Raw genomic sequence first — 16,174 nt, 5'->3', positions numbered from 1 at the left:
CCCAGAGCCCAGCGGGGCCCCCCGCCTGCCCCCCACACCTCTGGGCTCGAAGGTGGCCGGGGTGGGCCCCTCGGAGGGACGGGATGGCGAATGGGGGCTCTGCTCTCTCTCTGGGGGTGGGCGGAGGGTTCCAGAGCCAGGAGCCGGTCCCATCCTGTGTGGAATTTCTCCCCCCATGGCGGGCTCGCCTTGAGCACGTGAGCTTGTGTGCGAGGCCTCATTTCGCAGCCGATTCTTACGGAAGCTCGAGCAAGCTAGTCATCCGAAGCCTGTGACCGCTGATGTCCAGCTGTCATCCAAGGGCTCTAACGGTCTGGACTGTCTTTTCCTCCACCCAGTGATGTGTCACTGCTCACGCTGATGGAGACACACCCCGTCATCCAGGGTGCCTTCGAGGAGAAGTCCAGGACAGGTCAGGGGACCTGCCAACATCCCAACGAGAGCTCCAGGCCACAGGTCTTCCTAAACCGTACTCAGTGTCCCTAAATGACATCACCTGTCTTCATAGATGTCAGTCACTATTATTAAATTGCTGTTGCAAAGAAAAATAGGTAGGAAAATCAAAGTAGAAAGCCTGAGCTTTAGTCTTGCATTATTTTTTCCAAAGGCTTGGATATTTCCTTTGAACATAAATTTGTGTCAGCTCAACTTTTAAATTAAAATTTCTGAAGTTGACTCTAGTACTTCCTGAAAACTTATAAACCAAAGTAGAGAAAACATTTAATAATATTTATAATTCCATTTTGTGTATTTTATCAAAATAATAAATAACAACAGGATTTAATTCATCTATAAGGTACAGTAATAATCACATGCAGAAAACTTTCAAAAACTTCATGATCTTAAAATTTCTGATAAATGCTTATCTGTCTTACAACCCTTCAATTTATACAGAAAAGAGATGTGTCCCAATATGAATGAAAAAAATAAATTTTCCTGAACTTTCTTTAAAAAAAACCAAAATGCAAATATTTGAAAATAAAAAAATCTTAACGCTTATAAAATTTTTTCCAGGTGTGAACTGAATTGCACAACCCATACACTTATAGAAAAAATATGTGATTATTTTTAATGATTTATGTGTTTAAAAAAATAAATTTTATGTTACAATTTGAAAGACTACTTCATACAAAATTTTACCCACATACAACGTATGTAATTTTTTGCAATGCAAAAATCCTAGTCACGTATACAAATTCACAAAAGGCAGGCATCTTAACTTGAAGCAAAACAGTCCATTTAGGGATGTGCCTAAGTCATTCGATTCGGTCGAAAAAAGATTTTAAGTATGTGAAAGACCCGTTCACTGACACGCCTCCTCTCCTCCAATAACGTGTCTAGTGTAATGTGATCCAGCAGAATTTTACGGTGAACTATGGAGAGAAAGACACGTTTCTAACTGGTAGATCTTAATAATCTGATCTTGAACTTATTCAGCTTAGAAAATCACAAAGCTACCTTAGTAAAAGATTTATTTTGGAAATTACGCTGGGGAAAATGAAACTGCCGTTTGCGCTAATCCTTAAAGAAACACCGTCCCCTCCCCTGCCCCCCCCAGCAACTCTAATGCTTGAAACTGCACAATAAATACAGTGTCTAGAAATAAACCCCCAGGACCCACCTTGACACCGTAAGCCTGTCTCCAAATGGCAAAGTCCTTTGTGCACAGACTCTGGGACCTAAGTATTTACAGTATTCTATGTGCGTGAAAAACTAAATATGAACCATGTTTTAAAAATCTTTGCTTTAAAAAATAATTTTCCCCCCAAAATGTCAACATCGAAAAATGTTTGTAAAATGGTGCGTCCTCCGGTCTCCCCGTCTCAGTCTCTCGGACGCACCGGGGCCCACACCTGTGCGCAGCGCCTGGGGCCGGCGCTGCGGAAAGCCAGCCCCCTTCCTAGGGAGAACGGGGACCCCTGCAGAGCCACACCGGCGTCCACATGGAGAGGGACGGCCACGCTGAAGACAGGCAGGACGGCCTGTGACAATCCCACGCCCAGACGATGCCACGAGGGCCACAGGAAACCTTTTTAAATTTACGAACTTTGCGGGCTGGAGACTCGAGCAAACGGGAATCCCATGCAGAAGTGTGAGCCGTTACGAAGGGGTGGAAGAAAAGGTCCACCTGCTCCTTCGTCAGGCACAGGCCGACTTCACCCTTTCCAGCGGACACGAACCGAAAACGCAATCCATTGCCGTCTGGGCCCCACTCCACTGTGAAGTGCTATCGAGAAGCACCGTCGCCCTCCACTCTGCGCTTGACTTACGAAGTCCTGTCGCTAGCCCTGAACCCTGAAATCAGCGACCACCGATGGCCCCGGTGTGCGGCCACCCCCTGCCTGCGGGACAATCCCGGCACCGAAGCGGGCACACCGGGCTGGCGCCGAAGCGCACGGCACGGGCTGGCAGGGAAGCGGCTGGCGCAGGCATCTGGAGAGCCACTTACAGCCAGCGGGCGTTCTGGCGGGAGCGGGGTTAAGAAAACACGGTCTTTCTCACACACCGAATGCGCCCACAGTTCTAAAGCCCTGACGACCAGCGGGGCGACAGCGTTAAGCGTTCACTTCCTTAGCAAAGTGAGAGTTCGGGCAACCACGTTCTAGACTCCCTTTTATTGTCAAACTGAGGACGAAGCCTGTGAACTTTCACCTCCTGGCACTTAGGTTGATGCTGTGCACCATCTTCTGAATCTTCTCCTCATTCTTCAGGATGTTGGCCTTCACGGCGCAGATCTTGTCCTGCTGGTCTCGGATCAGCTGCTCCAGCTCCGCCAGCTCTGCCTTCAGGGGCTCCACGGCGCAGTCCGTGATGCTGGCGGAGACAAAACCATGAGCACCTGGTCACACCTCACACGTGCTTCCTCATCAAAACAGTGGACGGCGACGAAAGCAAGTTATTCACCCATGCAGAGAAAGAAGGTAAAAACATACTACGATAATGACAGACAAAACCTCACAGCTGGGGAAAATCTACTTCTGATTTTCCCAACCCCTGCCACAACCCAAAGTGACGTCGAACACGAAATTTATACAAAGAAGGCTAAAACTTCTTAAAGCCCTTAAATTAGAGCTATCGCGAAGGGCCCAGGGGACGGTGGGGAGGGGAGCAGCGAGGCCCATCGGCACTGAGAACCACCACCGGGGTGGCCGACATGTCCCCCGCCTTCCACACTGGGACCCCGACCTCCAGGGGAGGCTCGCCAGCTTAAAGGCATCGCCGCCGAGGACCCTCCAAGTCGCCTGTTCGAGACGTGGCAGGAGGCCTTCCGGCGCTGGGCTAAGTCCTGGGATGGTACTGGAAATACTGGGAAGGCCAAGGTCAGAACGAACCTTTTGCTTTAGACATATTAAGCACAAAAAGACAAAATAAAAAGACCCGCAGTTTCCAGCCATCCTACCATAAAGCAAGATCAGGTTTTGTCCAGAAGAAACATCTGGATCGATACTTTTTAACATCTTAAATCGAAACCCAAGAGAGAAGGGCTAACCAAGGGCAGGTGTCCCCTGCTTTTAGAAAGTCTGCTTCATGCAACTTCGCTTTTCCCAAAGCCCCACGTCGGTATCTGTTTTTGCTAATCGAGAGAAATCCGAGGGGATTTTCGCTTTTACAAAAAAAGGCAAAAAGCAAAAACAGCGGTCAGCGTCCGTTCTGCAGTCGCCGTTGTCGGTGGCGACACCGGGTGGGGCAGGTGGCCCACGGGCTCCGTCCCAGGGACACTGATTCCTTATCGTGTGGTAGCGGCGGCCGCCAGGCTCTGGCCTGTCCCGAGCCTCCAGCTTTCACCCGACACGCTCCGTGCACGACACGCCTGGGGTTTGAGACAGGCCTGAGCACACACGGGGCGCCGCGCTGGGCGCAGAGCCGGACGTAACCCGGCGTTTCGATCGTGGTGACGATCTCAGGACACCGCGTGCTCTGAGCCTGCCTGATCCGCCACTCGTGCTGCTTCCCTGGAGAGAAAGGGCCCTGCCAGCCGCTGAGGTCACTGCAGTCCTGCGAGCAGCGAGGGGGCAACCGCGCTGGAACCCAGCGACGGACGGCACCAGCGTCCACTGCCTGCACCGAGCGTGCGCGTGCGAAGCGCGGCGGGTATTCACCGCGGTCCTGCTGACCATGGTGGCGCGGTTTTGGGTTTTCTGTGTTACTTGTATGATTTGGTGGGTTATTTTGGGGGCCTGGGAATGCCCCCAAATCTTTCCACATAAATTGATAATAACTGCTTCTTCGCTCTACGCCATTCCGGCTGATGACAGGCTTCAGAGGGAAGCGCCGCTCCCGGAGGGCAGGGTGTCGAGGGCTCGGTGACCGTCCAGCGGCGACGTGCGGCACATGAGGGGCTTTTTAAGACTACGCGGACTAGCAGGAAAGGGTGAACTTCATCACGACACAGCGTCTTACTATACAGGCTTCTACACACCACCAAGTCACAGGAAGCATTTCCTAAAAAAATCCCCTTAACGGCTGCAAAAATTATATGGACCCGGAGTCACTGATTATAGGGACAGACTATCAAACATTTCCCTAAAATAAATCTCCTTTTTAGTGACTGTTATATTTGTGGTACAGGAGGAATTCCTAAATAGGTTCACCAGCATTTCTTTTAAAGGAAAAAACTGAAATACTTTCAAAACTATAAAAGTTATAAAACTTTGGGGCTTTTGATAAAACGCATGAAAAACGTGGTCTCCCGACTGTGAAGTCCCCCGTACCTTTAGCGTCTGAACCTGTTTTGTGCCTGAGCGTGACCTCCCAGCCCATTCTACCAGCGACAAAGGAACACAGGCCGCGGCACGAGCGCAGCAGACCCCGCCGGCTTCCTGGGGGCGGCGGGGGGACGCGGCCGCACTGACCTCTGCTCCGTCTGCAGGGCGTCGGCGTGCTGCTGGCTCTCGCTCTGCCACAGCTGCAGCTCGTGCTGCATGGCGTCCACGTCCTCCTGCAGGTAGTCCATGACCTTGCCCAGGGGAAGCGCGCTCTTGCACAGGGTCTGGATGGACGTGCGGAGCTTCTCTATCTCCTTGGCCACGATGTCTGTCTCCTTCTTCCACGTGGACTCGAAGACGAGCGACCTCTCCTGCGGAGAGACCGACCCCCTCACTCCAAGGCAGGACGGCCTGGGAGTGGGGACAGCGCTGCTCCAGACCCGCCGGGCTCCGTGACGCCGCTGTGCGCCCGCGCACGCGGGCCGGCAGCCGCCGGCGAGGGCCCATTCCTTCCCCTCTCAAAGGGTGGCAGGCTCTTTACCTGCAGGGCTGTTCCAGGGCCGGAAACTTACTGTAGCCATGGTTACAAAAGCCTGGGGACACTAACGACTGTCCCAGGCCGCCCCTGCAGCCCACTGCTCGGCGCACGGCCCTCCACCGCGGTGGCTCTGCGAACCAGCTTGCGGCTGGAAAGGGGAAACGGGCCGCGAGAGGGGAGCAAAGGCGTGGAGCGGGCGGCTGTGGCCACAGTGCCGAGCGGGCAGGGTGGCGGTCGGCTTGAGAGGGCCGGACTGAGCCGGCTGGTCTGGAGGACACAGAGGCCGGGCCCTCGCGGGGCATCGGGATGCGCGGTGGGCGTGGGGTGGGGGAGGGGCGGGCTCACGCAGCGGCAGGTGCAGGCGGGGAGGGCCCGGGGGCGACTCCGGAACTTGGTTTGGTTTTGGCCGAGTTCTCTGATAAGCGACATTTAGAATTCTCTTCATCTGAGTGTCGTCTATCACAGACATCTCTGAATTTCAAAAACTGACTTTTTGATGATGAGCATCGATAAGTTAGGCTTGGGAAACTTTTCCTAGGAAAACGAACACTGTCTGTTCGGGAACCCTCCCTGTCTCTCCACTCCACTCAGCCTGGCTGTGGTGTCCTGGCCTGACGTTAAAAGCATTAGGTTACAATTAACTAATTTCCTGTCTCCCGTTTGAACTTGTTGTAACGAGTCACATAGCGCTTGTTACATCTGATGCGGTTTCAGACTGCAGGCTCCAGGAGGGCAGGAACCTGCATAAAGCATTAGGTTACAATTAACTAATTTCCTGTCTGCCGTTTGAACTTGTTGTAACGAGTCACATAGCACTTGTTACATCTGATCCAGGAGGGCAGGAACCTGCGTCTAGATCCGCCGTGGTCCACACAGGCGCCCCTTAAATATCTGTCAAATGGACAAATGAAGTGAACAGTTTACCTGTCCATATCCTAGCTCTGCCACCTGCTGACCTTTGGCAAGCGTACGGAAAGCCTTAACCCAAATGCCTGACACACTGGAAACATTAAATAGAAATAAAAAGTAAAACTCGTCAACTAATGAGTCCAGCAAGGCTGCAGGGTATAAAACACACGTATGAAAGTCAACTGCATTTCCACGTACTGGCAATGAACACACGGCCACTGAGATTAAAACGACGACACCATCCAGCTGCTCAAAATAAGAGAGGCACTAGGTGCAAATCCACCAAAATGTGTACAGAACCTACACGCTGAAATTATACAACGCAGACGAAAGAAACCAAAGATCAGAATAGATGGAGACCCGCACCGAGTTCATCGACTGTAAGACGCAACATAGGAAAAATGTCAATTCCCCCCAAATCGATATCTGGGTTTAACACGATTCTTTCCAAATCCCGAATCTTTTGTAGACATAGACAAGGTTCTCTTAAGATTTATGTGAGAAGCAAAGGAACTACAACAGCTAGAACATTTAGAAACAGAAGAACAAAGAGGGAGAATCCAGTCCCCGATTCCGGGACTTTGGGAACGGCTACGACAGCCCAGAGAGTGGCGTCAGCAGGGCAGACACTCCGACTCCTGGGGCAGAACACAAATCCGGCAGGAAACCCCCCCAAATGTGCCCAACTGATTTTTGACAGAGCCGCAAAAAGCAGTTCGATGGGGAAACACAGCCTTTCAACACGCGGCTCTTGAGCCACTGGGTCCAGAGGGGAAGGTGAACCTTGACCTGAGTCTCATACCTTATACGAAAACGAGCTCAAAATGGATCGTGGACTTGAATATAAAATGTGACAGTATAAGCCTTTTAGAAAATCTTAGGATCTAGGGCCAGGCAAAGAGTTGTCAGAACAGACACAGAAAGCACGATCCATTAAAGGAAAAACTGATCAAGGAGACTCTACGAAAATTAAAAACTTTCGCTGTGCGAGAGATCACCAGAGGACGGAGACGCGGCCGAGCGAGAGAACATACTTTCGAGCCACGTACCTGACAGAGGACTAGTAACGGGAATATGTACATTCTCAAAACTCAACAGCAAAAGCAAACAATTCCATGAGAAAACGGGCTAAATACATAAACAGACATTTCACCAACGAGGACACAAAGACGGGAGACAAGCACGTGAAAAGATACTCAAGATTATGACCTACCGGGAAATGCGAATTAAAGCCACAACCACGTGTCACTCCTGTAAGCACCTGTAAGAACGGCTGAAATCCAAGTGACACCACCACATGCTGGTGGGGGCGCAGAGAAAGTGGCCCCATCGCCCAGGGCTGGTGGGGACGTCAAACGGTGTCGCTGCTCTGGAAAAGCCCGGCAGTTTCTTTAAAGACTACACACGCACCTCGCACAGGGCCCGGCAGTGGCTCCTGGAGAGACGAAGACGTGCGCTCACACGCAGACTCGCGCCGTGTTCGGGGAGGCCCGTGCAAAGCACCCCAGAGGGGACGCGACGGCCGCCTTCGACAGCGGGGGCCGAGGGCGCTGCGGCCCACCCGCACCACAGCATGGACGGGCACAGGTGCGGAGTCACGGCCGCCCCGATGCGCCTCCCAGAGCTACACGGAGCGAGAGAAGCCGCTGGCCCAGGAGTCGCGCTGCATGAGCCCGCTCGCCCGGCATTCCCGAAAGGACAATCAGGACGACGGCCACTGGAGCGTGGTCGCCCGGGGCCGAGGAGGCGGGTGGCAGGCGGGCTGGGGGCGGTTACACAAAGGTCAGCAGGAGGGGTCCCCGTGGTGACGCGAACGTTCCGGATCTCGACTGTGTCAAGGCCAGCGACCTGGGCGTGCTACGGCACTGCGGTGGCGCGAGGTGTCACCCGCGGGGAAGCTGAGGGAACAGTGACAGCTCCGGCCTTTCCGACGGCTGCACGGGAATCTACGGTGATCTCAAAATACGTTTACGTGAAGGAGAAAGGTAGTGGCCATATAAAGGCCTTTAACGTGCTACCTGCCTAAAACGCATTTGATACGATAAACTGCTTCCCAAGAAAAAGCAGCGTCTTTATCGCGGACAGATTAGTGGCTCTCTCGCTGACTCAGTCGAGAAACGTTAAACTGTACCGAAACCACTCGCAGTGATTACTGCGAATTCCCATGTATTCGGCACACGTTGACTCTGACACGAGCTGCTCAGGGCCTAGAACTCGGAACGGGCGACCGACACGCACAGATGTGTCGTGAGGTGGCTGAGCCACCACGAGGACGAAGGCGTGCTGGTCAGCCCGCCCCCTCCTGTTCAGGTGGTCTCGTCAAAGTCCTTCCTATTTCTGGGCCACAGAATCTGGCAGAATCTAGGACACCAGTCTTGAGGTTCACGGCTTTGTGTTTAGAGGTTAAGGATCTAGTAAGACACACGTGAGCTCGGGTTCTGATAGTCAGGAGACGCCATTAATATGGCTGCGAACGCGCTGCTGCAAAACATCGAAATTCTGGGATTTTTCGAACTTTCATTTAAACGAACGTGGCAGGGTGGGGGTGGCGAGCCGCGTCGTGATTATGTGCGTAAAGAAGCACACCTCCCCGACGACAGCTCCGATTTATATGCAGCTCACACAGCTATGCCAGCAACCTTCCGGACAAACACAGCCATTATAAACCTGTTTTACGACTTTTAATATGTACAGAAAAATTTGAGAATCTACTACCATGCTCACCACAGAGAAATTTGTCCTGTGAAAATATGCTTCATTTCTGAAAACGAAAAAGCAAAAAATGATGACGCTGCACAATCCCAGGAAACTGCCTCGAACGAGGGGCCCGGAGGAAGCATGGGAACGTGGCGTGCGGTCACGTGTGCACGGCGGTCACGCGGCCAGCGCCCAGACGGCTTCGCCACCTCCTCATCGCACGTCCTGGGAGCCGCCTTCGCCTCGCTGTAGCTCGGCTTCCTCACGATCAAACGGAAATAGCGGTCTTTACCCCGCAAGGAGGACGAATGGGATCACATAAGACGAGCGGCTCGCTGCCCCGCACACAGCAAACCCTCGACAAACGCCAAGCGGCCTCGTGAATTCGTCCGCTGCGCAGGAGCGGGCACGCTTTCGGCAGCGCACGGAGGAGCGCTGTCACCTCCGGCCACCTGTCAGCTACCAGAGGCTCAGCCCGCATGTCCTGGGTACTTCGGGACACACGGAGAAACGTGCTTAGCTGTCAGCACCAACGAGGCGTTAGGTCCCGCGTCAGGAAGACAAGTTCTGTCGTGAGAACGTCATCCACTCTCTCACCGGCATGTTCCCCTCCCGCCTCCACAGCCCGGAGTCAGACCTCGAAACGTCACGGGGAGACGCGATTCTGACCCCAGAGATCTGCTGAGCCACGGGCCACCACGGCACCCGGCTGTGGCACCCCTGCCACAGATCAGTCCCTACAGGTGACAGAGGGTGGCAGCCGTGTGTTTCGTGAGGACCTGAGTCCGCAGGCTGCGACCTGTGTCTCCGCCGGTCCCCGGCAGGTGGGCTTCAGCACGTGGTGGCCACTTCAGGCACGCGCTTTAGAAAAGGTGACTTTCCAAGACTTTTAGGTAAACGGGTACTTCGGGACTTAATGCTATTTGCATTTACCACACACACACCTGTCCCTGGAAATGTCACTGCTTATGTTTAGAGTGATTTTTTAAATTTACAAGTATTTAAGTTATACAAATAAATACGACTGACCTGAAGATGTGTTTTTCTGAGTTTCAGCTTCGATGCTTCAAGAGAGAAAAGTACTATTTCTAAAATAATACCTTAAAGCCGGATCCTTAGATCCTGCCAGCGTCTCTCAGAAGCAGGACGTGGGGCGCGTCAGGAGGGCTGATGGCATCTGCCCAGTGCCCTCCACCCTGCTGCTGGGTCTGGGGTCCTGACACTCAGCAAGGCTCCACCTGGCACGAAGCAAGCCCAGTGAGCGGAGGCCTGACCAATGGCAGGTGGGGGTGCGGATCAGAGTGAGCGTTCCTTATGTCACACGCCCTCCCAGGGCTGTGGCACTGATCCATACACAGCCTGCCAAAAGGTCCTGTTTCCACAACCAAGGACAGTCTGCACCCCAGTTACGACAGAGACGCAGAGTGTGACAGGGTAAGCGCCGAGTGTCCTGCTCAGCACCAAACTCCTAAGCGGTCCACACACTCGTTCGCCTCTGACGTGGGCCAGGCTGGGTGTCACGAACGCCCAGTAAAACAGTGTGCAGTCACACACGTTAAACTTTTACACACACTCAGAAAAGCACGTGAACCATGAATGCACGGTTTAACAAAATGATAAAGTGACATCTGCAGCCTGAGTCAAGCAAGCAAACTCTCTAGGGTCCCCAAGGCCAAGGTCACCACCATGCTGCTCTCTGTGGTCAACCTGCCCCGGCTCTGCCGTGTCCCCTGCTTGCAAGCTGTACCCGCACAGGACAAATGGAGCCACAGAGCACACACCGAGCGTGCCAGCCTCTCCGGCCCGACGGCACAGTGAAGAATCGACCGTGCAGTTTAAAGCACGTGCATTTTATTCATCTGCTTTGCTGAATGGCAGTTTGTGACAACGCCATGATTTAGTCACCCTCCTGCTCTGGGGCACTTACGAACGACATGGCTCGGAAAAACCTGACCAGCGTCCCAACATGCACGGGCAGAGGCTTCCTCAGGAAATGCATCAGGTCACAGAGCATGTGTGTCTTCAATCTTGTGACATGATGTCATAGAGACTTCCCAAATGTTTGTACCGACTTACAAATATTTATGCGTCAACCCATGTGGCAGTCTGCGGTGACAGCTGCAGGTAGGAGGCAGCGCAGCATCTCACGGCAGCAGGTAGGTCTGACGCTGCCCGCAGGACCCGCACAGCACACGTCCACGGCCTTCCCTCAGGACAGTGCTCACCGCAGCAGCGGCAGGGAGAGAGAAACGCCAGAGGGAAGCTTCCAGAACGCACGCAGGAGAAGCTACACCGTGTGAGGGAAAACTGCTCAGACGGGGGCCACAGTGTTGGGGGCGGCGCCCCCCTCGGCGACTTACTGTCTACGCAGTCTCGCCGAGGTAACTTTCCTGCCTCGGCGTTCTAACCTGCAAAATGGGGGTAACGCCTGTCCCAGATTTCCACGAGGGCTAAAGTGAGGGCCGCAACCCCTCAGGCACGGGACACACTCCGCACGTCAGCTGACGTCACACTTCCTCTACTGTCCCCAACTCCGAATGACGGACTGGGGAGCTTCTGGAGGGGAAGAAGGGCCGGCGGGGGACCCCCTGCAGCCGGAGCAGGACAAAGGTCATCAAATGCTGGCTACTGACGAAAACCGCTGTCCTCGAAAGGCCGGAGCGACGCCCTCGGGAGCGGGTGTGACGTGAGGCCCGGCGGCACGGGGCGGGGGCGCCGGCTGAAGCACGGGGAAGCGCTCAGAACAGAGAGGGTGACGTCCGCGCTGGCCTCGCTCCCCGACCGGAAAAGCCATCCCGTCACGGAGAGCTGGGCCCGCGGACACCGAGCGAGCCCCAATTCTCAGCGAACACGCCCCCTCTCTGCTTCAGTGAAAGTAAGAATGTGACGTTACTGGCTAGAACTGGTCCTTTCGCACATTCTTCTTTTTTTTTTACAGTAGAAAAGAAAAGCTTCACGAGAAGGGAAAGTCCCCTTCCAGACGTGGAAGCCGCCCGAGCACGAGCAGCGCGGCTCCAGGCTTCGAGCACTTTATGAAAGGCTCTTCTCATGCGTTTATCTTCCAGAGGAACTTAAGAAAGTTCTTTGCCAAGTGTCAAAACACCCATTGAACATTTATTGGAATGTCATTCAATTTATAAACTGATGGGAGGGAAACGACATCTCTATGACATTGAGTTTCCCGCCCAGGAACACGGCGTCTTGATTTCTTCCAGACCCCTTCGTGTCTTGGGAGAATTCCTTGGCTTCTCGTCTAGTCGCTAGAAACGCCTCAGTCACACTGTCTCCAGCTCCGCAGAGGAACCCGCCTCGCCCGCTGCCGCTGCCTGTGGCCCCACGCCGGGGGACAGTCCTCTGCACATTCGGTTGGTCACTGGCCCCGACACCTTCTCCTAAGGGCTTTGCCCTAGGGGAGGCTGACCTGCCTGACAGAGGGCTCTTGCCTTCGGATGACCCCGTCTTCCTTCCAGAATGAAGCCTCTTTCTCTCCGCACCCACTGGGACCTGCAGAACCTCTGAGCAGAGCTATCCCGAATGTGGGGGGAGCAGCTGCAGCCACTGGCGGCGGCCGCCGCTGACCGTCTGCCGCGGGTCCCTCAGCGCCTGGGTGGAAGCACCTTCCTCCTCCTAGTTCACTGAGCTCTTAGTCGTAACGGATGCCAAGTTTTATACGTGATGTTTATTCTTAAAGGACAACACACTTACTAGTGATTTTATTTGGCTCGGGAATAATTCTTAGGTTAAATGTAAGATAATAAGATATGTTTAAAGGATGCTACAACTGACTTGAGTTTTTTTAAACAGAAATGACTGACTCTTTACAGGATGTGGCAGCGCAGATAAAGAAGAAACACTGACTGGTAAAGGAAATGGATGAAACCATATTTATCCACTAGAGAACAGAGTATCACTGCTGATTATAATTACATATAAAATACATGCTTCAGAAAGAAATAAGGTTAGTAATTCCTAACCACGAATTGTCCTTGCAGAATAAACGCAAAGCGTAGGAGGAAAGAAATAAAAAGTTTTTGGAGATATCAGTGGAAAAAAAAAAAAAAGATTCGAAAGATAAGATCAACAAAGCCAAAAATTGGTAGTTTAAGAAGACTGACGAATGACTAAAAAAACTGACTTGAAAAAAAGAAGCACAGACAGAGTGACATAAGCCATATAAATGTTCAACCAACGCACTGTATACTTGAAACTACTAATAAAATAAAATGCTCAAAAAAAAAGCAAGCGCAAATAATATTAGTAATAAAAAAAAGGAAACTAAAGTACAAACAGAACAGATGTTTAAAAGAATTCTAACAATAATTTACAAACTTGGAAATTTTAAAAGAAATTGACAACCAGAACTGACTCAAGAAGAAATAGAAAGCCTGAATAGTCTCGTAATTAATACAAAAATAAAAGCAGTAGTTTAAATTTTTCCCACAAAAGAAACACCACATTCAGATGGCTTTAGAGGTGAGTCCCACAAAGCTGTCAAGAAACAACATCAGTCCATCAACTACCATCTATTCTCGAGAAGAGAACAAGAACACTCCTCACTTCATTCCTACCTGCTACGGAAACCAGACGAGGGTCACAGGAAGAGACAGACTCATGGGCACACTTCATGACCGTGAATGGAAAAGCACCAATTAGCAAACAATGTCACAGTGGATAAAAAAGACGATACACCACCACAGTGCTGGTTTTATCCCAGGAATAGTAGGGTATCGGGAAATATCAGGAAATATCAGGAAAGCTATAAATGCCCTTTACCAAATTATATATACGAGAATCATCTCGATCATCACAGGAAAAGCATTTAATAAATCTGACGCCCATTCACAACTAAGCCCATACTGGGAGAAATCGTTATTTTCTTCCTGTTTGCCACACCAAATATCGGAACAGGGCAAATTCTAGAAGCATCCACATTAAAAATCAGGAAGTAAACAAGGTGCCAGAGCAACTGACAGTAAAAAGGAAAACATGGAGACTGGAAAAGACCCAGAGCCGTCGGGACTCACGGGACTCATGGGTGACATGGACAAGGGTGCCGCCCGGGGTGGGGGGCACGAAGCTGGGCACCACCGTCTGGGTGTGAATCCAGCCCGGCCGCCTCACCCGGCCCACGGCCTCCGCAAAGTCCTGCCAGCTCCCAGCGCCCCTGACCTGCGTCTCACTGTGTGCTGTGCCAGATCCAGCCGCTGTCACAGCACAGAGACGCAAAAGAATCAACAGACACATCTTGAACACAATCAGTTGAACGCAATCAGTGTAACGCAATCAGTTTAACGCAATCAGTTTAACACAATCAGTTTAACACAATCAGTTAAACGCAATCAGTTTAACACAGTTTAACAGTACCTACAGTAGCAGAATAAACTCCGGAGCACCCAGATACAAATCTCACAAAGATATGCACAAGCTCTGCAGACAAAACCACAAACCCGGGCTGAAAGGCGTGAGGACCAGTAGACGGAGAGAACCCTGCTCATGTGCACTCTCTCCCACCAAAACCACAGCGGCACTTTTCACGGCGCTCGGTGAGCTGCTCACAGCACTCGTGTGAGAGGAGACAGGGGCCCGGGGGACAGGGGACAGGGGCCAGAGGACCCTGGAGGACAGCGGACCTATTTTTCTGTACAGCGCATGAGCTAAGAACGGTGTTTACATGTTCTAATAGTTGAAAACAATACTTAAAGAATACTACTTTGCGACGCATGTGAGGGTCTGTAAAATTCACATCTTGGCTCCATAAATAAAGTTTTCCTGGGACCATCGGCGTGTCATCTGCGAGGGCAACGCCAGTACTGGGGACAGAGCACAAGGCTCTCAGCTGACAACCCTGACCACCTGACGCTTTCTAGGAAGTCTGCTGCCCTCGGGCGCGCAGAATCCAGAAAGAGCCCCGCACAGGGGAGGGAAAAAACCTGCACCTCTATCTTGCAGAATATAGGAAAATCAATGCCAGGGGGATTAAGGACTTTAAATGTCAAAACAAAGCTTCAAATTTTAAAAAAGAATAAGCATCTTTCTGACCTTAGAAGCATTTCCAAGACGCAAAAAAGCATTAACCGTGACAGAAGACCAAGAACACTTACGAGACTGAAATTCAGACTCAGTCATCGAGACACCTCAAAGAAAGAGAAGAAAAAAATCTTTTGAATAAACGATGACTTAATGTGGTTTTACCTCCCTTGACCCTCTACCCTACCTTCTATTATTATGATGTTATTTTTCCGTAAAACTTATTTTTTGAAAAGTGGTTTAGGGCTTTTAAGTTCATTTCTGTAGTGACAGTCACACACAATTCTACTTGCTTACCTGGTTTTAAAGCTCGGTTTTAATTCACTTCGTCCATACCAGTGCTGCCCAACAGAAACATGCGAAATGAATCACATACGTAATGGAACGTTTTCCACTATCTCATTAAAAAAACAAATAGGTAAAATTAATTGCAATAACGTCTACCTTACTGCATGCCATTGTTTTGACACGCAGGGAGTGTGAAAAGCACTAACGAGACAGTGTGTTCCTTTCCTTCGGTTCGGACCGGCCCCTCTGCAAGTGCCCAGATGCCCCGGGGACGAGGGCTGCGGCGCGGGTCGCACGGGCCGGCACGCGGCTTCCAGGCGCGGCGCGGGCTCCTCCCGTCTGCGCTTCGCTCTCTTCCTTACCCGGACAGACTATAGTTTAGGTGACTCTTTTCCGAGTCGCCCCTGAGCGGTATCGTCGAGCGCTGGCGCCGCCAGGTGTGCCCTTCACGTCTCTGCAGGTGGGACGCCAGCCCGGAGCACGGCACGGCTGCGGCACTGGGCCACCCACCGCCGTCCCCTCACCTACTGCACCCAGCCACACCGCGTCTCTCAGCGGTGACGCAGCACTGGACGCCACGATCCAGTCGGGAGTGGACAGACAGGGCCAATAAAGAGGTGGGCGAGAAAGACGTGCTCTCGCTCAAAGCAGTGGCTCACGCGGGTGTGTTTCAGAAAGGACAAAAACATGTTAGCAGGAAACACATCTCTTTGTTTAAAGTGAAGCCAAAGAAACCTGGAATTTCAGGATTTCAGGATTAAGAGATGTGTGGTCACGAGCTGACAGTTCCAGCGAGAGCCTGCCCCGTGATGCGGGTTCCGGTGAGTCTGAGGCGCCCTGCTGTCCCCGAGCAGCCCCTGCCCTGGGCGGATAAGGGCCGGGACCCAGGCCTGGGGCGAGACACCCAGAACCGCATCTCCTGGGGCAGCAGGTGGTCACGGCGGCCTCCGGGTTCCCTGGCGGGATCACAGGTGGCACACGGGAGACGTGGCTGGCGAGGGTGGCGTGT

The 16,174-nt window shown here is 52.2% G+C and overlaps 1 protein-coding gene across 1 annotated transcript in view; it reads right to left on the bottom strand.

Moving 5' to 3' along the window:
* Positions 1-707: 707 nt before the first annotated feature.
* TRAF3IP1 (TRAF3 interacting protein 1) overlaps positions 708-16,174 on the bottom strand; it is a 58,375-nt gene continuing 42,908 nt past the window's right edge. The window contains exons 14-15 of the mRNA XM_025045429.1: positions 4,854-5,077; positions 708-2,814 (exon numbers count right to left, since the gene is read on the bottom strand). Coding sequence (XP_024901197.1) covers positions 2,649-2,814; positions 4,854-5,077 — 390 coding nt within the window. The 3' untranslated portion in view covers positions 708-2,648. The remainder of the gene's footprint in view (positions 2,815-4,853; positions 5,078-16,174) is intronic.

This window comes from Pteropus alecto, unplaced genomic scaffold (assembly GCF_000325575.1).
Source record: "Pteropus alecto unplaced genomic scaffold, ASM32557v1 scaffold143, whole genome shotgun sequence".
In the NCBI taxonomy this organism is placed as follows: Eukaryota; Metazoa; Chordata; class Mammalia; order Chiroptera; family Pteropodidae; genus Pteropus; species Pteropus alecto.
This window is presented reverse-complemented; position numbering and strand designations above follow the sequence as displayed.